General features: G+C 47.6%; 1 protein-coding gene and 1 long non-coding RNA gene across 3 annotated transcripts; one reads left to right on the top strand and one right to left on the bottom strand.

Annotated features, from left to right (window-relative positions):
* Positions 1-1,185: 1,185 nt before the first annotated feature.
* Positions 1,186-8,212, bottom strand: LOC105465282 (uncharacterized). Its single transcript, XR_977457.2, has 2 exons — positions 7,831-8,212; positions 1,186-7,611 (listed from the first exon to the last, which is right to left on the bottom strand). It is a non-coding gene; the product is annotated as an uncharacterized lncRNA (long non-coding RNA).
* A 171-nt stretch (positions 8,213-8,383) lies between these two features.
* LOC105465281 (bolA family member 3) lies at positions 8,384-20,950 on the top strand. Of its 2 annotated transcripts, XM_011713630.2 has the most exons (4): positions 8,384-8,515; positions 11,023-11,137; positions 14,035-14,123; positions 20,707-20,950. In XM_011713630.2, exons 1-4 carry the CDS (start codon positions 8,462-8,464, stop codon positions 20,770-20,772), a joined length of 324 nt encoding a protein of 107 aa, XP_011711932.2. In that variant the 5' UTR covers positions 8,384-8,461; the 3' UTR covers positions 20,773-20,950. The 2 variants fall into 2 exon arrangements, with proteins under 2 accessions (XP_011711932.2, XP_011711933.2); XM_011713631.2 differs by lacking the exon at positions 14,035-14,123.
* Positions 20,951-23,775: the final 2,825 nt, after the last annotated feature.

Raw genomic sequence — 23,775 nt, 5'->3', positions numbered from 1 at the left:
TTTATTAAAAAATTACTTCTATGTTTTTATTGTCTTGAGCCTTAGTTAAGAGTAGTGTAGAAATGCATGAACTTCATCCTAATAAGGATAAAACTTAAGGAAAACCACAATAAACCATGAAGGTATATACATCTTATAACACACAAAGTTTTGGTGTGCTACCTATTCTTGAGAGAGTGAGTGAGTGTATGTGTTTAAAGGAAACAAAATGGGAGAAATAAGTTTTAAAAAAATCCTCATTCTGTTAATATTCAAAAGATGGACTGAGCTCCCACTTGGTTTTTATCTTGTTTTAATTGTTTTTGTATCAAAACTTGAAATTCCTCTATTTCTATTGGGATATAAAAACCTTCCCCTTTAATGAAGAAAACGTTTATTTTTTATTTGGTTCCTAGAATTTAGTAAACTCTAGCTGTCTATTTAAAATGTACTGAAGCACAAGTATTATACTGGAAGACTTGCCAAACTGGCAAAGCTTTAAGTTCATCAGCATTCTATGTGGTTCAGAGCTGTGATTTTTGCAAAGTATTTTACCAACCTCCTTGATGGCTTTGATAAAGATTAGATTTGATGTTTTTTTTTTTTAATTTATTTTTCTTACTCCACTAAACTATAAAGAAAATACTTACTTAGAAACTCCATTTTAAATAATCATTTTCTAGACATTCTTAAAGGTATACAGAATTTTAAAGAAAACATTTAATCTGATTTAGGTAGCATCCATATATCATTGAGGAATTAAAGTATGGGACAGTCATTATGAAAAAAAAAAAAAAAGAAAAGCCCTCTATTAGACATTCCACAATCCATGTTTTAAGCTTATCCAAAGGTGCAAATGTCAGCCATTCTGTATGTTCATGTTGATCATTTGTGAACAAGAGAGCAGGTTTCTAGATGTCACTTAGGATGTGAACTGCCTCTCGACTTTAAACCCTGTTGGCTTTACTTTTTTAAGTCCGCAAGTGATGAAACTAGTTTCTCAGGTAGGCTTGTACTTTACTCATTATTTCTAGTATTTCAAATATTCTCAAACAAAAGAGTTATCACTTTTCTCCATTTATTTTCAGTCTTATGGAAATGTTCCCTCTTCACCACTAAGCTCTAAAGCAAATGAAAGACGATCACATGTCAGGACAGTAGTAAAGGCAGCTTATAAATGGGACATAAATCAGAGATGTGTTGGTATTTTGAGACTCAGACTGTCCTTTTTTAAAATAAAAACAAAAACATTACCAGGTTCCCAAGCCAATCTGGCTTAACCAACAGTGTACCGAAATATTAGTGTTTACCTCCAAGGCTAGGGAGCCAAGGGGAGGAGGAGAATTGGAGGAAGGGGAGATAATGGGAAGAGGATGGTGCCTTCCGGAGTTGGCTAGAGGGCCAACCTTTGATAACAGTTTGACGAAATCAATTTTTTTGTTTGTTTTTTTGTTTTTTGAGACAGAGTCTCACTGTGTCACCCAGGCTGGAGTGCAGTGCCAGGATCTCAGCTTCCTCCAAGCTCCGCCTCCCGGGTTCACACCATTCTCCTGCCCCAGCTTCCCTAGTAGCTGGAACTACAGGTGCCCGCCACCACGCCCAGCTAATTTTTTGTATTTTTAGTCAAGCCCAGCTAATTTTTTGTATTTTTAGTAGAGATGGGGTTTCACCGTGTTAGCCAGGATGGTCTCCATCTTCTGACCTTGCAATCCACCCGCCTCAGCCTCCCAAAGTTCTGGGATTACAGGCGTCAGCCACCGTGCCAGGCCTATAGAAATCAATCTTTTTGACTCTTCTTACTTTTATCTCCCCACGTCCAAGGTTTGCCTGTTCCGTAACACTCACTCCCTTCCCCCTTGCTAATCAGAAGCCATCTCCTCTCAGTGTCTGATCTCTGCTTTTCATACATGATTACAGTTACGGGGTGGAGAGTGCTTGCTAAATTATGCAGTTAATCCTATGGTGCTTTAATTTTCAGGCCTTCAAAAAACACTTGGACAGTGATGTGCAGATTTTTAAACAGTTGAACTTCCTTGTACTACAGTTTTTGTATTAACAGCCAAATTTGTCTTTCATTCTTCAGATTGTGAATAAAGTGATTTTTACAGGGCTTCCAGCAAAGTATTTCCTTTCATCTAAGGCTTATCGAACCCTAGCTCATATAGCTGCTTATATGAGAAATGCGAAATCTGTATTCACCATGACTTTAGTAACAAAGGTAAAGTTTTTTAGTAGTGCCAAGGCAAGAGGAACAATCTTGGTGGTAATACTAAGTTTTGTCAATATTGTGGTTTCCTGATTGTATTGTTGGCTTTCTCTCTGAGCATTGAGGTTATACTAGAAGTAGAGCTGCTCAAACATAATACCATTACCTCATAAGCATTAACAAATCAGGCCCAAAGAGTATAAGTCCTAGAAATTTGTTTTTAAGCAGCCCTAGTCATGGTGCTGGTGCTACTGCCTTGTTTTAGGAGCCTGCCTCCTGTCAGTATGAAACCCTCACCTGAAAAATGACAACCTGGACACCAAACACTGAGCACCTTCAACAGGCACATTATTTTCCCCGGGATCAGTAAGGGGATTTGGTTTCTACTATTGTAGAATTCTGAAAAGAGGTAAAGTAGTAGTCCTTTAGTCATCCTATTTTTGCTTTCAATTTTGATATTTCAGACTGTAAAAGGCCTTGGGGGATGATAGTACATGTGGTAGCAGTAATTTTTTTTGAAGCAACTGCACTGACATTCATTTGGGTTTTCTCTCATTATCAGATTCTATTCCAAACAAGTATTCTGTAGATCCAAATGGATTACCAGTGTGCTATAGACTTCTTATTATAGAACAGCATTCTATTCTACATCAAAAATAGTTTGTGTAAGTTAGTTTTGGTTACCACCTAAAATATTTTTAAATGTTCTTTACATAAAAATTTATGTTGTGTTTTAAAATCCTTAGGGGCTTTATCTATTTTTCTAAGTCAGTTAACTGTACTTTTAAAAAAAGTATTTTGTATCTACTTTTGTAACTTCGTCAGAATAAAATATATTGAAAGCAAGAAATGACTGATTAAAGTATGTATATCAACACACACTTCTATTTAAATATAGAAACTTGAGAGTTTTGCAGGTTCTGTGGATTTTTGAGTACAGCTTAAATTTGGAAAGTTATCTTTGCATATTATTTAGTAGCTAACATGTTTTCTTAGCCCTTAAAAAAGGAAGTTCCTAAATGAACTAAGTATCATACTACTAGGACCCAACCCCTAAGAAACAAACTATTCCTCTGATAGTGGCTAAAACCCATCCCAAACAGAAATACGTGGTCTCCTTCCTGCCATGTGAATCAGGCTCCATATCTCTTGTACATTCCTGGTTGTGACATAGTAGAGTTAAAATTAAAAACTTAATGAATGTGGCTAAATAGTACAAGTTAACACTGATTTTATTTTTTTGAGATCGGGTCTCTGTTGCCCAGGTTGGAGTGCAGTGGCACAATCTTGGCTCACTGCAACCTCCACCTCCTAGGCTCAAGTGATCCTCCTGTCTCAGCCTCCCGAGTAGCTGGGAAAACAGGCACGCACCATCATGCCCGGCTAATTTTTTATAATTTTTGTAAAGATGGGGTTTTGCCATATTGCCTAGGCTGGTCTCGAACTCCTGAGTTCAAGTAAGCTGCCTGCCCTGGCCCCAAAGTGCTGGGATTACAGGCATGAGCCACCACACCTGGCCTAGTTAATACTAATTTTGTATAAGCTATGGGTAAACTAGCAGTTTTGGATTTCTTTTGACATTTTCAGTAGGCTTAAAATCATCACAAAAATGATAAGTTTGTAAGGGTATCTAATGGCTGTTTCAAACTTTATAAAATAATAGAATAACTCAGATACTATCTTTGGGAGAGCCAGACTCTGGGTTTGAACCTGCACAGTCAGAAACAATGTCCAAACTATGCCATGGAGCATCTCTGACAAGTACCCCATTGATGTCCCCACTAGGTATGGACATTACAGCCTGCACTATCCCTACTTAGGTGCAGACACTATCCTGCACCATTATCACTGGCCACTAGATGCCAGTCTGCCACAGCACCTCAAAAGCTAGCTACCTTTTTAGCTTTTTACTGGAGTCCTTTAGTAGGTTATCTCATTTAATTCATAAAGCAACCTGGAGAAAGTGATTGCAATTAAGAGGTATGCCAGAAATATTTCAGTATTCTTTAGACCATGCCACATAAGCTCAGACAAGTTCAAATAGCTAGTATATAGCAAGTCTTTGGATTGCATTTGCAAAAATTCTGCATGCTCAGCAGTGCTAGGAAGCTCTCTAAAATAAAATGATGGTGCAATGAAAAATCACCCCGGGGGGAGGGGGGAGGGATTGCATTGGGAGTTATACTTGATGTAAATGACGAGTTGATGGGTGCTGACGAGTTGATGGGTGCAGCACAGCAACATGGCACAAGTATACATATGTAACAAACCTGCACGTTATGCACATGTACCCTAGAACTTAAAGTATAATAATAATATAAAATAAAATAAAATAAGAAAAAAAAGAAAAATCATCCCAATGAGGTTAAAAAAGGAGATGCATCCAAAGAGTTCCTACCTAATGAATTTTCTGAGTTTCAGATGTATATATATGTATGAAAGCTATGAGTGATCATGGACCAATACAACTGAAGAGAACAAGAGAATCTTAAGGTCACAGCAAAAAAAGTAAGATGCAGAAAGGATTGACATTTCCTGGGACTAAATGCATTTCACTTGTTTTAATCATAAAGTAAAACTTATTTGCTTCTGTCAGAAAAAAAATACTGGAACTGTTGGAACTAATTTGGAAGCCCAAGATTGGTCAGATCATCCCGCAAATCCTTTTCTAGAAGAGTTCAGACTTAAACCTGTGGAGCGCAAATTGCTTAGCCTCTCTCAGTTCTGTTCAGTAATCACAGTGCATGCACTTTTTGTCCCATATTGGGCTGTTGACAGATGACTCAAGGAAGGCTCTATCCTCATGGAGCTTATAAACCAGTGAGAACAGACACATACATAAATTCATAGTTGTAAAAGGCCACAAGTGCAACAAAAGTTACAGGTAAGTTGCGGGCTCTAAGCTTACTGTGAGGCAGTCAGAGGTGGCTCTTTGGAGAAGACAAGGCTTGAACCTTAAAAGATGGGCAACTGCATAACCAAACTTGTAGCATAGCTTATGCAGGGAGGTGCAAGTATAATATCAGTAGAGGGTAGATTTCAGTTGGACAGGCAGATAGTGGTTAAATCATACAAAAGAATTTGGGAGTTTTGCCTGTAGGTAGGTGATGGGGAATCTGAAGGATTTCAAGTGGTGAATGTTTACATTTTATTTCATTTTATTTATTTGAGACAAAGTCTCACTCTGTTGCCCAGGCTGGAGTGCAGTGGCTCAATCTCGGCTCACTGCAACCCCTGCCTCCCAGGTTCAAGTGATTCTCCTGCCTCAGCCTCCCGAGTAGCTGCGAGTAGAGGCATGCGCCACCATGCCTGGCTAGTTTTTGTATTTTCAGTAGAGATGGGGTTTCACCATGTTGGCCAGGGTGGTCTCGAACTCCTGACCTCAGGTGATCCACCCGCCTCAGCCTCCCAAAGTGCTGGGATTACAGGCATGAACCACTATGCTCGACCTAAATGTTTTCATTTCAGATGGCTCTGACAGCCTAGGGGAAACTGAGGATAAGAGGGGGAGAATGGGGCAGAGAGCAACTCAGAGTAACAGATAGTATGGACAATTGTTAAATTATGGGGAAGAGGAAGGTTAGAGATAAGCAAAAGTACCTTTTTTTTTTTTTTTTGGAGACAAAAAACTGGTAGAAAGGCCACCGCAGCCAGCTAATGGTTTGTATTTTTAGTAGAGACGGGGTTTTGCCACGTTGGCCAGGCTGTTCTCGAACTTCTGACCTCGGGTGATCCGCACGCCTCGACCTCCCAAAGTGCTTGGATTACAGGTGTGAGCCACCTTGCCTGGCCAAAAGTACCATTTTAAATAAAAGGAGGAATTCTGCCAATACAAATCTGTGAGCTTGCCATGGGTCACTTGGTTACAAGTGACAAACCCATTAAACTGCCTATAGTGCCTATTTCCAGCATGGCTGGTTTCCAGCTGTACAAGCAAAGTCAAACATTTATTTGTTTCCTTTTATCTATTTTCTTCTTTGTCTTGCTTCATTTCCAAAGTAGCTCTCCCTGCATTGTTGCAAAGATGGTTGCCAGCAACTCCAGCCTTTCTACCAGCTTAGCAACATAGCGGAAAAAGATCAATGTCTGGGAACAACAGACACTGGGGAATACAAGATGGGGAAGGAGGAAGGGGGTAAGAGTTGAAACTACCTGTTGGGTACTATGCTCATTACCTGAAGGACGGATTCGTTCATACTCCCAACCTCAGCACCATGCAATATACCTCTGTAACAAGCCTGCATCATACCCCTGATTCTAAACTAGAAGTTGCAAAAGCTATATACCTCTGTAATAAGCCTGCATATATACCCCGATTCTAAACTACAAGTTGCAAAAGCAATATACCTCCGTAACAAGCCTGCATATATATCCCGATTCTAAAACAGAAGTTGCAAAAGAAAACGATCCATTTGGTTTTTTTCTTTGAGACAGAGTCACTCTGTCGCCCAGGCTAGAGTGCAATGGCGCCATCTTGGCTCACTGCAACCGCCGCCTCCCGGGTTCAAGCGATTCTCCTGCCTCGGCCTCCTGAGTAGCTGGGATTACAGGCATGCACCACCACGCCCGGCTAATTTTGTATTTTTAGTAGAGACGGGGTTTCACCATGTTGGTCAGGCTGGTCTCGAACTCCTGACCTCAGATGATCCACCTGCCTCGGCCTCCCAAAGTGCTGGGATTACAGGCATGAGTCACCATGCCCCGCCAGGATCCATTTCTTTAGTTCCAGAAAAGTCCCTCTACCAACTCTCATTGGTCTGGCTCAGATCATGGGGCCAACCCTAAGCCAATCTCTGATTAGCCAGACTTGGGTCCTGTTTCCATTCCTAGAGCTGGGGATGGGTGTGCCTCATCTAAACCATGCTGTCTGAAGAGCAAGGGAATGGTTTACCACTACTACCCTGCTTGAGAAAAAAACATTTTTTGACAGTTTAAACTGCATCATTGACTGCAATGAAGAAAACTTAGAAGTTAGCAAATCATCTCTAAACATTTTAAAGGAATGAAGCAGAAAATGTAAGACAGGCTAGTAATTGATCCAAAGGAGAAATTCTGAAGGCCAGAAGATAGGAGTCAGCTAATACTGTAATAAATAATTTAGATAATATCCATATAGAACAACTGTAGGTCCAATCCATCCGAGTGCAACGCTGAAGGGACGTATTGATTGCATAGGCCAGAATGTTGGCAAAAAGCTGATAAATCCTGCAGGGTGCCACCTGACCACGTGCTGCAAACAAATAACAGCTACAGAGAGGAGAGGCTTGGTTCAATTTCAGTCTTGACTGGTCTGAAGACTCCAGAGGCGGGACGAATTTGCGGACAGTTCTACCCCATCCCACATGGCGTCAGCTTCCCTTCCATTCTCATGACTCCATGGTCCATGGCTCCAACCTGGGCCTCTGTTAGGCTGTGTCCTGTGGCACCTTAAACTCAGGCAAATTAAAAACTGTTCGTGGACTCTACTCTGCTCCCACCTAACCCTCCATCCAAGTCATTGTCCGAGCCAGAAACGGGAGTCATCTCAGATACCTTTCCCACCCTCACCCCACATGCAATCGCTGGATTCCATTCACCTCCTAAGTGTCTCAGTTCATTCTTCCATCCCTCCCGCCACTGGTTTAGTTAGGCACCTCCATTCTCACCTGGACCATCGCTGTAGCCTCGGAGCTTCTGACTGTCTCTGGTTGCAGCCCCTACACGCCCTCCTCACAGGAGCAGAGCGATCTTTCTAAACTGCGAAATCAAATCCTTCCAGCACCTGGAGCGAAGGCCAACCTCCTCAGCTTAGAAGCTAGGCTGCCAGCATGTGGAGTGGGAATGGAAAAGTACATCGGGGCACGAGGGGTATTCGGATGAGGGAAGGCCAGTATCGGTCGCTGAGACCTTAGAGTGTTTCCGAGCTGAGGAGGAAGATATTCATGCGGGGAAGGGGACCCCATCCGTGAAACAGGCCCTGGGGAGGCTGAAGGAGCGCGGCGCGAGCGAAGGCAGAGGGCGGGGCCCCGAGGCCGGCAGGCGCTGCAGTGTCGGGGGTGGCGAGTCAGCCAGGGCCAGGGGAGGCCTGGGCGGGGCCGGGAGGCCCGCAGCCTCCGGGGGCGGAGCCAGGCGACAGGAGGCCTCTGGGGCGGGGCCTTGAGGACTGGGGCGGGGCCTGCAGGCTGATGGCCTCCGGGCGGCAGGGGGCAGCCTCTCCCAAGGCGGCGGCTCTCGGTTCCCTGCTCCGCGTCTTTCGGGCATACAGTGACCTCGGGCGGCGGGTCGCGTCGGCCGGGCATGGCGGCATGGAACCCGGCCGCGGCAGCGCCTCTGCTTCGCAGGATCCGCGGGGTGAGCGCGGGCAGGGTCGGGGCTGCTCTCCCCGCGACGGGAGCTGCGGAGGGACCGCGGGTCCGGCGGCTGTCGGGGCTTGAGGAACAGCTCCCGGAGGGCGCGCGCAGCACCTGCAATGGGGGGCTCCTCTTCCTTTCTCTCATTCATTCATTCTTTCGTTCATTCATTCACTCAGCGATAACGGCATTCGAAATTTCAGGCTCCAGCGCGCTCTGGGGGAGCTCCCGAGCTGGGTGGAGGTTGAAGGTCAGGCGGACGAACACATGAACAGTCATAGTACAGCGGGCAAAGGATTGATTTACGGAGCAGAAGAGAGGAGTCATAGCCCCAGAGTCAAGGCGTGGGTGCGGGGGACTGCAGCGGGGCCGGGGCCTTGGGAAGGTCGACTGGGCCTCTGACCTTGATCCTCCTCCAAATCCCACACTACCGGAGCAGAACCCAAGCAGGGGGCACTTCCCACGCGCTGTCCTAATCTCTCCCCGTTTCTGATCCATCCTTTGCTTCAGCTCATACCCTTCTTTCTCTTTCCTTTCATTTTCCTTCTCCCCTGGTTCTGAACCTGCTTCTCCTGTGCATGAAAAGAAGTTCTTCCACTGCGGTGACTTTCAGCATGGACAGTGATCATCTGGGGATGTCAGTTGATTGTTCCACTAAAAGCCGCTGCCCACAGATCCACTAAGATAAAAGGCTTCTCCCAAGGATTCTGCAACGCTCACCACTCTCACCCCTTAGTAGCTGCCGATTCTGCCTGCCATCTGGTTACTCTCCGCCTTTACCCCCAAGATTGTGCCCCCAGAAGCAGCTCCATCCCACCCTCACTCCCAGCAATCCTGCCCAGCCTCTGAACATCAAGTTTCTGTCCCTCCATACAGACCATCACACTCTGGGCCTTTCTCCCGTCCTGCATTTCTGTCCCTAATTGAATAGTTCTTCCCCTGCTCATTCATTCATCCGGCACCAAGTGCCTCTGAGAGCCTGCCCTGGGGTCAGCTCTGGGATGCTGCCGGACTCATTTCTGGCCTGTAAGACCAGTGGTGAGAGAGCCAGTGCACAGCTCATTTTAAAGGAGTGGTGCTCTGAGATTCTGTGACACAGGACTCTGCTCTGAGCTTTCAGGAAGGACTGAGGGGTAGAGGGGTGGGACCTTCAGCACCAGCACCCATGAACGGCCCTGGTGTCCTCCAACCTGTCATCTACGTCTAGTCAAGGACCAGTGCCCGGTGCTTCCGTCATTGTAATGCCTCTTACTTGGGCATCTCTCCTGACTCGCTCCTGAAGGCACTGTTTCCTGCAGGTTACTTTGGTACCATGAGACTGGGTTCCATCACCTGGAGTCCCATCTCCTGTCTGATACAGTCCACAATATTTAGCCTGGCATTCAAGGCCTGCCACACTCCATTCCCAGTTTGCCTTTTCAGCATGCACTCAGCCCAGCCAAGTGACTGCCGACCTGCTTTTCTGCTCCTTCACTACTAAATGTTGAGATGTGTTCCATCAGAAACACGGGCTCCCCTGGCCAGGCGCGGTGGCTCACGCTTGTAATCCTAGCATTTTGGGAGGTTGAGGTGGGTGGATAACCTGAGGTCAGGGGTTCGAGACCAGCCAGGCCAACATGGTGAAACCTTGTCTCTATTAAAAATTCAAAAATTTGCCTAGCATGATGGTGGGTGCCTGGAATCCCAGCTATTCAGGAGGCTGGGGCAGGAAAATCACTTGAACCTGGGAGGTGGAGGTTGCAGTGAGCTGAGATCGTGCCACTGCACTCCAGCCTGGGTAACAGAGCAAAACTCTGTCTCCAAAAAAAACACAACCATAGGTTCCCCATGGTAGCCATTGGGGAAGGGGTGTTGTTGCCAGTGGTAAACAACCTACAGATGTTCCTTCTTCAGGTTCTTTCACAGAATTCTGACTTTGCTCCCCAGTGAGAAGGAGTGCATGATGAAGAATAGCTGGCTAATTGAGCAGTGGGCTGTGAGGTCACATCCCACTGGGGAGGGCGAGACATGTTAATCAGGCCTAAAGGTGATGGGAGTGTGGAATTTGGCCCCACCATCCAGGGCAGTAGATGCTGAATGACCTAGTGGTATGGATCTGAGGCAGGTTGTCTAGCTTTTCTGGCTCTATCTTCTTAACAAATTCTACCTTGGGCACATTACTGTGTGCCTCAGTTTCCTTACCTATAAAACTATCGGCATAATAGTGTCACACGACATTATCATGAGGAATCAAACATCTCTTGAATTAGGTTTGGGGCCTCTTGTCTCTGGATTCAAATTGAGTTATTAACAATCATCCTCTCCCCGCCAATAAAAGTTTATTCTGTGTTCCGGGGCACTTACATGGACTCCTGATACCACAGAGCCCCTCTGACATAACCCATGGCTATGCTGGCGAGGGCTCAGGGGCCTGCCTTGCAGGGGAATGGCAGGCAGCCCTGCACAGTGGCCCAGCTCGGGGCAGCAGCATCTTCCTTTGCCCTGACCTTCCTCTCTGTTCTGTGGCAGCTTCCACTTCACCATCGGATGTTTGCCACCCAGACTGAGGGGGAGCTCAGAGTGACCCAAATTCTCAAAGAAAAGTTCCCACGGGCTACAGCTATAAAAGTCACTGACATTTCAGGTAAGGTTTCTCTCATTCTTCCCACGGCACTTTGATAAGATTTTGCCCTTTGGAAGGACAGAGGGTCAGGGGCTTGGAGGAGGGCGCTTGCTGCTGGTGAGTGGCTTCTCAAGATGTGTTGCTGCTGGACAGATGGAGCTCGGCTGCCCCCACCTCATGGGATGGCAGTCAGGATTCAGAAACATCAGAGGGAAACTGAGGACAAGGCGCAGTTGGGAGGACTCAAGGTTGCCAGCCTGGCTCAGCTCGGACAAGGTCCCTCTCTGTCACCCCAGAGCTCAGGTCCACAGTCTGTCATTTGACTTTGAATAGGTTTTGCTTTCATTTTCCCCCATTCTTCTGACGCCCTGGGATATCAGAGCTGGAGTGGACCCCAGAAAGGTTTTCTTCAGCTGCCTTACTTTCCCCAAGAAACGAGCCCAGAGAGGCCAAAGGAACTGCCCAGTTCCTCATAGGGAAGAGACAATGGAACTGGAACCAGAACCAGGACTCAGGGGAGACCCTGTCCTAAGGCCAGTTACCAGCCCCAGCCAAGCTCTGTCCTTCTCAGGCGGCCACTGGCACCTAGAAGTTCAGGCTGGCAGTGTGTTAGGAGCAGGCTGGAGAAGCGACTTCTGCACCCGCAGGATGGGGAAGATAGGCCCTTTATCCCCACATACACACGCACATACACACAGAACGACGCGTGGCATGGGCCGCTGGATAGGCATCAGCCTGAATCTCTCCACACCCAGAAGCAGCCTTTGCCACTCAGCATTGCCACAAGGGCTCACTGACTTTACTGAGAACATAACATTTCCAAGGATTGGGGAGAAAGTTTAGAAAGTAGATTCTATTCTGGAAACTACAGGGAATAAAATGATCTAAAGATCTGCTGGGTTTGGGCACAGTGGCTCACGCCTATAATCCTAGCACTTTGGGAGGCTGAGGCAGGTGGATCACGAGGTCAGGAGTTCAAGACCAGCCTGGCCAACGTGGTGAAACCCCATCTCTACTAAAAATACAAAAATTAATCGGGCGTGGTGGTGCACACCTGTAGTCCCAGCTACTCAAGAGGCTGAGGCAGGAGACTTGCTTGAACCCAGGAGGCAGAGGTTGCAGTGAGCCAAGATTGTGCCACTGCACTCAGCCTGGGTGACAGAGTGAGACTGTGTCTCCAGAAAAAAAAAAAAAATCTGCTGGGGCTGGGCACAGTGGCTCATGTCTGTAATCCCAGCACTCTGGGAGGCTGAGGCAGGTGGATACCTGAGGTCAGGAGTTTGAGACCAGCCTGGCCAACATGGTGAAACCCCATCTCAACAGAAATACAAAAAAAAAAAAAAAAAAAAAATTAGCCAGGCATGGTGGCAGACGCCTGTAATCCCAGCTACTTGGGAGGCTGAGGCAGGAGAATCGCTTGAACCCAGGAGGCAGAGGTTGCAGTGAGCTGAGATTGCACCACTGCACTCCAGCCTGGGGGACAAGAGCAAAACTCCATCTCAAAAAAAAAAAAAAAAACGTGGCCGGGCACGGTGGCTCACGCCTGTAATCCTAGCACTTTGGGAGGCCGAGGCGGGCGGATCACAAGGTCAGGAGATCGAGACCACGGTGAAACCCCGTCTCTACTAAAAATACAAAAAATTAGCCGGGCGCGGTAGTGGGCGCCTGTAGTCCCAGCTACTCAGGAGGCTGAGGCAGGAGAATGGCATGAAGCCAGGAGGCAGAGGTTGCAGTGAGCCCAGATCGTGCCACTGCACTCCAGCCTCGGTGACAGAGCAAGACTCCATCTCAAAAAAAAAAAGAAGCAGAACGAAACCTGTGGAGTACAGTGCACCTCTCGTACAATGGCCTGGCTGTGTTAATCATGCAGGGGACGTTTTCTTGCCCGTGTTATTTCATGCTAGAGCTATGTGTTTATCATCATTCATCAGCACCAGCTCTCCAACCAGGTGGAGGAAAGCTCAGGCAGGGGGTGGATGGTCCACCAAGCTCTGGCTCGAGGGCTTCACCAAAAAGTTCTCCCCCAAAACCCAGGATGAAACCCTGGATGCTGTGCTGTGGACCCAGCAGTGCTAGAGATAGCCACGAGCAGCTCCATGCATAGCATGTTTGCTGTGTCCCCAGCTCTCATGCTCCCCTGGTTCTTTCTTTTCTTTGGATAGTATTACACAGTTTTCAAATCAAATTGTGGTGTATTTTTGCCCTTCAAAAAAAATGATCGTCGGTCCTTTGGAAGGTGGAACACTGAAATTCCATCCTTCTCATCCTCTTCTGTGGTGTTTATTGGCCTCGTGAAAGGAAACACTCTCGGCCGGGCGCGGTGGCTCAAGCCTGTAATCCCAGCACTTTGGGAGGACGAGGCGGGTGGATCACGAGGTCAGGAGATGGAGACTATCCTGGCTAACATGGTGAAACCCCGTCTCTACTAAAAATACAAAAAACTAGCCGGGCGTGGTGGCGGCGCCTGTAGTCCCAACTACTTGGGAGGCTGAGGCGGGAGAATGGCGTGAACCCGGGAGGCGGAGCTTGCTGTGAGCCGAGATCACGCCTCTGCACTCCAGCCTGGGAGACACAGCGAGACTCCATCTCAAAAAAAAAAAAAAAAAAAAAAAAGGAAACACTCTCCACTCCCTAGGTTGTCCATGCTTTATGCCTTATCTTTCCTGCCCGCAAGTGATAACCCTGGGTGGTGCAGCTGCCTCGCAAAAGGAAGAGCACATTTTGGATTGTGGCAACCTGTCAGGAGGAGCATGTGGTCAGATTGGAAGCCATGATCTTTTCCTAATGGTCTTAGCAACTTTCCTTTGTGCTGAATGATAATATTCAGACCTTTGGATTGTACAGTACTTCGAGGACATATGGGACCATGGCTGCCATGACTTAATAATTGAAATGCTTTTGAATCGTGTTTATTTTAGGAGGTTGTGGGGCGATGTATGAAATTAAAATTGAATCAGAAGAATTTAAGGAGAAGAGAACTGTCCAGCAGCACCAGATGGTTAATCAGGTCAGTAGAGGCAACAGTGCCCCTTTGCCACTGGCCTTCAGCCTCCAAAAGGGCCTGCCAAGCATGGATGGTGGTTTTTGCTATCAGTTGCAGGAAAGAATAATGCAGTACCACAGTCACGAAACAGGACTCAAGACCTGAGAAAAATCGAATCTGGGAGTATCTGCATTGTGGCAAATAGGAATTTTATTCAAAATTGAAGCCAGGCCTCCCAATAGTGATTTCGTATGTCCTTGTATAATGCTACTAATGTTTACTGTTATTGTCACATATTGATGAGGATATCTAAACACAGACAGTGCTAAAAGATGCATGTTTTTGTAGATCTGAAGAGGGCTTTTTGGCCTCTCTTTGGGACCGCTTTACAGATGGGTGAGTTGGTGCATGGCATGAGTGAGAATGGCTACAGCTGCCCCAGACCCAGTAACAGAACATTTGGGTTCTGGAACATCATGGTCAACCAGCCTAAGGCTCAGTTTAAATATTATCCATATTTATTTTAATTGGAACTTATAACAACTTTGACCCTTGTTCCTGTACCTATGACTTTGCCCCTCACTGGGTGTGTTTGGCATCATTCTGGAAGGTCTTGCCATTGTGAACTAGTGTTATTTTTGTAAAGCACAGCACTGGTAATGAGCATCTGTTCGGTGGCCTCTCATGCATCAAGTTCAGGTGTCCTAGACTGCTGTTCACGCGTTTCCCCCGCCCTTCTCTGTGTGCACCCTCCCAGCCGGCCTCTGCCTGCTGGTCTCTCTCTATCTGGGCATTTGCCCAGAATGGACCTCCTGCCTGGGTTGCCCTTCCTTCCGTCCTCCACTCAGCTCAAATGCTGCCTCCCCTCCCTCCCCAGCAGGGAATGAATGCCCTTCCCCCGCCCTCCCTGGCTCCCTTTTTTGGCTGTTGCTGGTTTCCGTTTGTGTCCTGAAAACTGACATTCCTGCTGTCTGACCCTGCAACCTGTCAGCCCTCTGTGGACCAGTGCCCTTTGGGATCCATCTTTGTGTTTCTCATGGAACCTAGCCCTCTGCAGTGGATGTGACCCCTACAGCCCTAAGGCATGCTGGTGGTCTGCTGGGTGCTCCAATCACTGAGCCCTCCTGGAAACTCTTCCAGCCCCATGTGATCTCTGGGGTCAGAATCAAGGTAGAAGATGAGACAGGGAAGACCTGGCTGACCCAGATGATCCCCAACCCGTGGCACGTTGGGTTTTATTCTCAGATCTCTGTACAAGCCACCTGGTGAGACTGGACCCACGGGTGCTGGTAATTTGAGTGTGTCCCTTGGCCTGAAGCCACAGTTACAAGTGGCTAAGAAAGCAGATTCTGCAATTGGACTTCCCACTTTCAAATCTGGGCTTTGCTACTTTCTAGCCATGTGACCTTGAGCAAGTTTTTCAACCCTACCCTTTGCCTCAGTTTCCTAATTGAGAGTAACAGTGCTTGCTTCAAAGCGTTGCTGTGAGGATTCGTGATAAAGTACACATTGAGCACTGACAACAGTGCCCGACACAGAGTAAGCCTTTCATAAATGTGACCACCATCACCATCATTGTCATCTCCAACACTGGAAGGAAGCTGCAGCAGTCTGGGGTGGGGAAAGGCTGTGATTCCCACAGTTTGGGGGAGTGTCAGCTCACGGTCTTGGGATTAAAGTGTCCTCTGGTCCCCTACAGCAACATGTGCCTCTCCTCACACTTCCTGAGTAGACAGCCCAGCCACTGTCCTTCATTTCCCCTCGAAAGCAGGCTTAGTGCAGGGCGGGGCTGTGTCCCCCACACCTAACAAAGGACCTGGCACATGGAAGGAGCCCGGTCAGTATCTCTTGAGAGTTTGCAGACAGTGAGGAGAGTTGGCTTGTGTTTTCTTATTGGCTTACCCATAGAAATTAAATTTTAGTATCTCAAAGGCGCTCCGTTTTGGAGAACTCACATCCTGACATTGGGGCACTTGTAAAAATATATACTTTTTTTTTTTTTTTTTTTATTCCCATGGAGTCTCACTTTGTCACCCAGGCTGGAGTACAGTGGCGCTATCTTGGCTCACTGTAACCTCTGCCTCCTGGGTTCAAGCAATTCTCCTGCCTCAGCCTCCCAAGTAGCTGGGATTATAGGCGCCCACCACCACGCCCGGCTAATTTTAGTATTTTTAGTAAAGACAGGGTTTCACCATGTTGACCAGGCTGGTCTCGAACTCCTGACTTCAGGTGATCCACCTGCCTCGGCCTCCCAAAGTGCTGGGATTACAGGCATGAGCCACCATGCCTGGCCTTAAGAATATACATTTTTATATTTATATAGAGATGAGGTTCCACTATGCTGCTCAGGCTGGTCTTCAACTCTTTGGCGATCTTCCTGCCTCGGCCTCCCTAAGTGTTGGGATTACAGGTGTGAGCCACTGCGCCCGGAGCAGCTGCATCCTGAGTTACTCTAGAGGCCTCTCCTCCACTCCCAGTCAGAACAGCCCTTCTGGCTCAGGACTTGGGGTGTCATGCAGCTCCACACTGGGTGTCTGCAGGCAGCTGACATGAGGGGGTCCCCTGAGCCTGGCCACAGTATATTCTTAGGGGGCTGACACTTGTGTTAAAATATATGGACTTGGTCATAGGCAATTTTAGATGATTTAAGTTTGGGGATGTTGGCTTTGACAGTCGCATGAGAATGATGAAAATGAAAATCTTCAGGAGCAAGTCTGTTGGCTGGCAGGGTCTGAGCCGGGACCTGGAGCTGCCCTGCTCAGGACAGCCGTTGGGAATGGGATTCTGACAGGCACTGCCCTAAGAGAAGGCAGAGACCTGGAATCAAGGGGAAGGCAAGGCGGTAACTGGACTCCACTCCCAGGGCCAGCTGGTCTCTTCAGGAGTGAGGTAGGGGTGGGGTAGGTGCCCCATCCAGATGCTCTCATGCCCAGGCTGTTTGGGTGGGGGGCTGGTGTCCTGCCGGAGTGAAGCTTGCCTCATCTATTTTGCCTACTCACCCTGTGCGTAGTAATGTTCATCCTGGTGCTATAGAATCAGAATTTTCTGTCCAAAAGGCCTGAAAATGTCACCCAACCCATCCGATACTGGCATCCCTCCTGAGCTTCCCATCAGACGGTCCCTGTGGGATTCCCTGGAGGGGGCCCCCCCTGCCGGCACCCTCAGGAGTGGACTCGTTCCTCTGGGACCCTGCTGCACGGGGCTTGGCCTCTCCCAGGCCCCAGTGCATCTCTTGGGAAATACTCACTGGGCATTTGCTGTGGGCCAGGCCCCAGGAGGCGTAGATACTGAGGGTTCTGTACCAGGAGCACCTCCCTACCTGTCCTCCTGCCATCCTGGGGAGGTGGCAGCAAGGGCAGAGTAGGTAGTTGTGGTGAGCACTGAGTTGCCTTTTGAGGTGGACAGAGGTGAGATCTGAGCCTCATATTGGCAAATATTGCATGAGGCATTGACCACAGGTGCCCAGCGTCGTGCCAGCCACGTGGAAGGCAGTTGCTAAACAGTTATTGCCGTCTCCCCGCCTCCGGCCTCTTTCCAGCTTTGGGGATTACCCTCCCCTAAGGCGCCTCCACCAATGTCTTTCCCCTGCTCAGAGCCTTTACATGGCTCCCCTGCTTGCCCAGAATCCAGTCCAGTCTTCCTAGCCTGGGATTGACCATCCTTCATGTGATCTGCCTCAGTCTCCCTGACATGTGCCTACCTCAGTGAATCACGGGAGCTTCTCAGCCTCTCCTCACTTTCTGTCCTGAGCCAGATGCCCTGTCGCTCTTGCCTGCTCCATTTCTGGCTGTCCAGCTCCAGGGCTGCCTCCTGTGTGTGGCCCTTGTGCGTCCACCCTAGTCACCAGTGCAGTAGCTTACCTCGAACACCAGAAGCAGGGCTGTGCGGGCTGGAGTCTGGCAGGCCACTGCTGCCCGCATTCAGTCCATTGGTGTTGGACTTGTGCTACTTTCTCTTACCTTTTTCATTACTTTCCCATGCCGTTTCCTCTGTGTCCCCAGCACCTGCTATAGTGCTGTGGGCATGGCAGGTGCTTAAGATTGTTTATGTAAGCTGCTTCTTATTACCTATGGGACTTTGGCCAAGTCAATTCCCCCAGCAGGGCCCGTTTCCTTAACTGTGGAGTGACCGAGGTGATCTCTCAGACCTTGTGTGGCTGTAAGGGACTGTAGTGTGTATTGGGAAGTCCTCAGGGGCTGCACAGAATGCAGGGAGAAGGCATCAGGGAGGCGGAGTGTGCAGGGCCTGAGGGGGTGAAGCCCAGAAGGTTCCTCTGTCCAGGGTCAGTCACGTGAAGGTGTGACTGGGCCCTCACCCAGCCAAGTGGACATAAGGAGGAGAGGCTGTTGTGGCCCAGGCACAGACACAGTCTCTAGGGAGCATTCCACGCCTGCAGAGAGCAAGTGGCCCAGGGACCTTCGCCCAGTGATAGGAGGCTTTTTCCAGGGACATTTCTGCCTGTTTGCAGAGTCGAGGGCCCTGCACTTGATTGTGGAGTTGGAGGGTGTGCAGTGTAGGCCAAGTGGGGCAGCTCATTGTCCCCCAACACAACGGGAGCTCCTGGATCAGGGCAAGTCAGGAACATGATGGAAACCAGGTGTGGCCAGGACCTCAGGATACCTGGGTTCATATCCTGATTCCATTACTCACTTGTCTGCCGACTTTGGCAAGGAGTAGACTCTATTTTTTTTTTTTTTAAATAAAATACAGGGATAGGACTAGATTGTATCTAAGGATCTATAAACCTGACCACATATATTAGGATTCTTTATGTTGTAAGTGACAGAGACCAAGTTAAAATTAGCATAAGCAAACAAAGGGAATTATTTGGCCCATGTAACAAAATTATCTGGTTTCTGGTATATCTAGATTCCTGTCTCTCTCTCTCTCTCTCTCAGCTTTCAGCTTCTTTCCCTGTGTTGGTCGCCTTTTCTCATGCTAAAGATGGGCTTTCTCTCCTTGGTGGGAAACATGGTCCATGGCCACTTCCAATTGATATCATAGCATATTGGCCCAAGACACAAGGCTCCACTCTCAAAAATCCCCAGGGAGATTCTAAGTGGCCCAATTTGGGTCATGTGCCACCCCGGTCCAGTCATAGGCTGGGCCAGTGGCACATCATGACCTCAATATCAGACCAATTGGTAGTTCCACCCGAAGTGTACAATAAAGTAGAAAAGGGATTATTACCAAGAGAAGGAGCTCACTAAACAGACTGGAAGAGAAAAATGTCCACTCTACTATGATAATCAGATTTTGGCCTAGTATAAAAGGGTCTTATTTTTCCTCTGTACTGATTATAAACTTGAGAGGTCCAAGCCCCTCTCTGATTCTGTAACCTCTCTCCCAGCACTACAGGGGCCAGATATCTATTTGACTCTGGTGGTTCCTTCAGATTTGGGCTCTGACACCATTTGTAGCCTGAAAACAAGTCCCGTAATTCCTTTGAAACTTTATTTCCTGCTCTGACCATTGGGGAATTTGTGCTAATTGGTATGATTTTAAAGAACAGCTCATTTTAAAGAATGCTTGATGCTCGAAATAACAAAATACAGGAAGCAGCATAAAAGTTCACTCGGGGACAGGTTGAAAAGTTATAATACATTCATATAATGGAATACTATGCTGATGCAAAAAAGAATCAGGACACCCATACATGCCTAACATAGAAAGATCTCCAAGGTAGATGTTTAGGGGAGGAGCAAAGTGTAGAGCAGGGGTAGAGCAGGGGTGTCCAATCCTTTGGCTTCCTTGGGCCACACATAAAATATACTAACACTAATGATAGCTGATGAGCTTTAAAAAAATTTTTTTTTTAATCTCAAAATGTTTTATGAAATTTTACGAATTTGTATTAGGCCACATTCAAAGCTGTCATGGGCTGGGCTGTGGGTTGGACAAGCTTAGTGTAATGTGTTTGAAATGTTAACCATTTGCATTTTAAAAGATCATGGGGCGAAATATATTAGCTTGAATATGCCTGGTGAATATGCATTTTTAAATCCCTGTAAAGATACACAAGAAACCGGCCAGGCACAGTGGCTCACGCTTGTAATTCCAGCACTTTGGGAAGCCAAGACAGACAGATTGCTCCAGTCCAGGAGTTCAAGACCAGCCTGGGCAATATAGTGACACTCTGTCTCTACAAAAAATAAAAAATTAGCCAGGCATGGTGGCCTGTGCCTGTAGCCCCAGCTACTAGGGAAGCTGAAGCAGGAGGATTGTTTGAGCCCAGGAGGCGGAGGTTGCAGTAAGCCGATATTGTACCACCTCACTCCAACTTGGGTGCTAGGGTGAGACCCTGACTCAAAAAAAAAAAAAAAATACACAAGAAACTAACAACAGTTCTTTTGGGAATGGGGGGTGGAAACTGGGAAGATGGACAGGTGTAGGAGGGAGACTTCCCTGTATGCCTTTTTGTACTTTTGGATCTTTAAATCATGTTAGATATTATTGATTTAAAAAATTGTTTTTCAGAAAAAGGAAAAATTGCTTAAACAAAGCACAAAGTCTCCTTCAGATGTAGAGCTGTATAAAAATACTCTCAGAGAATTGCTGTAACCAATGTCAAATACACAAAAACTGATGATGCTGTTTTCTTACTTAGGCACTAAAAGAAGAAATCAAAGAGATGCATGGATTACGGATATTTACCTCTGTCCCCAAACGCTGACCACGCCCTGGCTGCATAGATGCTGCTGCTTAAGACCTCGGATGAACTTGACTAACATCATTCTTCCCTAAGCATTCACCAAAAAATTTATATATTTTGCTCATATACATTTCCATATTATAATTATAGAAGATGTATAATCTATTTAGATGTTAATTAAAGGAAACAAACAACTGAAGCTTTTGAAGGATCATTAGTAATATTTCAGGTTCCTTTACTTTGGCCAAAGGGGTCTTGTCTTTAGACAGTTCTGTCCTGCTGCTACAGAGAGAGAATGCAGTGCCAGCTTTTTGTCTTGTAAAGAGGTTTTCCTGTTTCTTCCCCCCACGAAACTGCTGAGGCTTCTTCATCTTACTGAAACAAAGAAAAGATCCTTTGCTATTGCTGTTCTTTTCCTTTATCATTCTTTTCTTCCCCCTCTAAACTTCTTACGTGAATGATCTGGGACCCTCAATTTCTTATGCTGTGAAACGGACTCTGAGGATTTGGGGGTGCCAGGATCCGGGTTCTTTTCCTCACCCAGTGTGGAGCTGCATGACACCCCAAGTCCTGTGCTGAGGCACAGGCAGACGTTCCAGACTCAGCCAATCAGATGGACCTGCCCTGAACTTGGGAGCAAGTGACACTGAGGAGCAGGGACAGTGGGACATCCATTCCTGCTGCAGCCATGGCTACAACATCTGGTGTTCTGGATGGTGGTGGTGGCAGCTGATGGAGTGCTATAAGCTGCTATCTCTGGAGTCTGGTAGTGGTTGCGGTGTCTGTGGTTTGGGCTCCAGCCACGGAGCTTTCCTTGTCCCTGTTTTCAGCAGCTGGCCCGCCAGTGTTCCCAGACATCTTGTGACTGCCCCCACACCCTTTCATTAAATTATTTTCTGCTCCCATCAGCCAGCACCCCCGTTACCATGGCAGTGGGAGGTTGACCATCCACTCCTCTCTCACACTCCTTTGCCTTTCAAGGAACCGACCACCAGAGAAGTTAGCGGTCACTATTGGTTCTGAAGATACCTCCCTAAGAAATGAGGACATGAAGATACAACAACCTTGGGCCCCAGGTTTTTGGGGGCAGAAAAAAATTTCAAATATTCTGTTCATATACTGTGCCCCCATTTTGTAATTGTAACATATTCTCTGTCTGCACAGTGGGGTTGGGAGGGATTGGTACCTGCCAGGGGAGAACTGTCTTTCTTTTTTTTTTTTTGAGACAGAGTCTCGCTCTGTCACCCAGGCTGGAGTGCCCGGATCTCAGCTCACTGCAAGCTCTGCCTCCCGGGTTCACGCCATTCTCCTGCCTCAGCCTCCCGAGTAGCTGGGACTACAGGCGCCCGCCACCTCGCCCGGCTAGTTTTTTGTATTTTTTAGGAGAGACGGGGTTTCACCGTGTTCGCCAGGATGGTCTCGATCTCCTGACCTCGTGATCCGCCCGTCTCGGCCTCCCAAAGTGCTGGGATTACAGGCTTGAGCCACCGCGCCCAGTGAGAACTGCCTTTCTTACAAAGAGTAGAGTCACTCAGTTGTATCAGAGCTGAGAAGGATGGGACAAAACAGAACTATGCCTGAAGGCCCGAGCCATCTCTGAAACAGCTAGACACTCCAGGGATGGCTTTCAGGTGATGTGGTGAGGAAACACCCAAGCCTGGAATCCCAGAGGCCAGCAGGATGGCAGTGGTCAGTGAGAATGGAGAGACCTCAAAATTAGACACACTGATTCCCTGCGTGGAACCTATTTGTCTTTCTCTTAAGAGTGGGCTCAACATAGTGATCTAAAGAACAGAATAGGCCAGGTGTGGTGGCTCACACCTGTAATCCCAGCACTTTGGGAGGCCAAGGGGTGGGGCGGGGGGCGTGGATCACAAGGTCAGGAGTTCAAGACCAGCTTGACCAACATGGTGAAACCCCGTCTCTACTAAAAATACAAAAATTAGCCAGGCATGGCGGCACGCACCTGTAATCCCAGCTACTCAGGAGGCTGAGGCAGGAGAATTGCTTGAACCCAGGAGGCAGAAATTGCAGTGAGCCAAGATTGTGCCACTGCACTCCAGCCTGGGCGACAGAGCGAGACTCTGTCTAAAAAAAAAAAAAACCCAGAATAAAGTGAAAGTGACCTTCAGTTTCAGAGAATACATCATGTAATGCACAGTGGCTTTCTCCTTGCTCTCTCCCTTGGCTTGTTTGCTCTGGGGGAAGGCAGCCATGTTGTGAGGACACTCAAGCAGCCTGCGGAGAGGTCCATATGGTGAGAAACTGAGGCCTTTTACCAACAACCAGCCAAACGGGCCTGCCAACAGCCAGCACAGAATGAGGCCTTCTGCCAGGACAAGAGCCATGTAGATGAGCCACTTTGGAAATGGATCCTTCAGTCACAGTCAAGCCATCAGAAGAGTACAGCCGCAGCTGGCATCCTGACTGCAGGCTGAGCCAGAGCCACTCAGCTGAGCCACTCCCCAATTTCTGACCAAGAGAAACTGTGAAATACATGTATGTGTTTGTTGTTTTAAGCCACTGTTTGGGGTTACATTTTTATGCAGCAATTGATAATTAATATATTTGTTCATTACTGAAGGAACACAGGGGCCTCTCATTTATTGACAGAAGGGTTGAAAAGTCAAACTTTAGGCCGGGCGCGGTGGCACAAGTGTGTAATCCCAGCACTTTGGGAGGCTGAGGTGGGTGGATCACTTGAGGTCAGGAGATTGAGACCATCCTGGCTAACACGCTGAAACCCCATCTCTACTAAAAATACAAAAAAACTAGCCGGGCGAAGTGGCGGGTGCCTGTAGTCCCAGCTACTCGGGAGGCTGAGGCAGGAGAATGGCCTGAACCCGGGAGGTGGAGCTTGCAGTGAGCTGAGATCCGGCCACTGCACTCCAGCCTGGGTGACAGAGCAAGACTCCGTCTCAAAAACAAAACAAAACAAAAAAAAACAAAAATTAGCCAGGCATAGTGGCATGTGCCTGTAGTCCCAGCTACTCAGGAGGTTGAGGCAGGAGAATCGCTCAAACC

The sequence above is a fragment of the Macaca nemestrina genome, chromosome 13 (assembly GCF_043159975.1).
Source record: "Macaca nemestrina isolate mMacNem1 chromosome 13, mMacNem.hap1, whole genome shotgun sequence".
NCBI classification, from domain to species: Eukaryota; Metazoa; Chordata; class Mammalia; order Primates; family Cercopithecidae; genus Macaca; species Macaca nemestrina.
This window is presented reverse-complemented; position numbering and strand designations above follow the sequence as displayed.

Excerpts from the sequence above, each read along its gene's own strand:
- LOC105465281 (XM_011713630.2), top strand. The coding sequence starts at position 8,462 with ATGGCGGCATGGAACCCGGCCGCGGCAGCGCCTCTGCTTCGCAGGATC. Across the intron at positions 8,516-11,022 it reads TGCTTCGCAGGATCCGCGGG|CTTCCACTTCACCATCGGAT; the intron begins GTGAGCGCGGGC and ends GTTCTGTGGCAG. Across the intron at positions 14,124-20,706 it reads AGCACCAGATGGTTAATCAG|GCACTAAAAGAAGAAATCAA; the intron begins GTCAGTAGAGGC and ends TTTCTTACTTAG.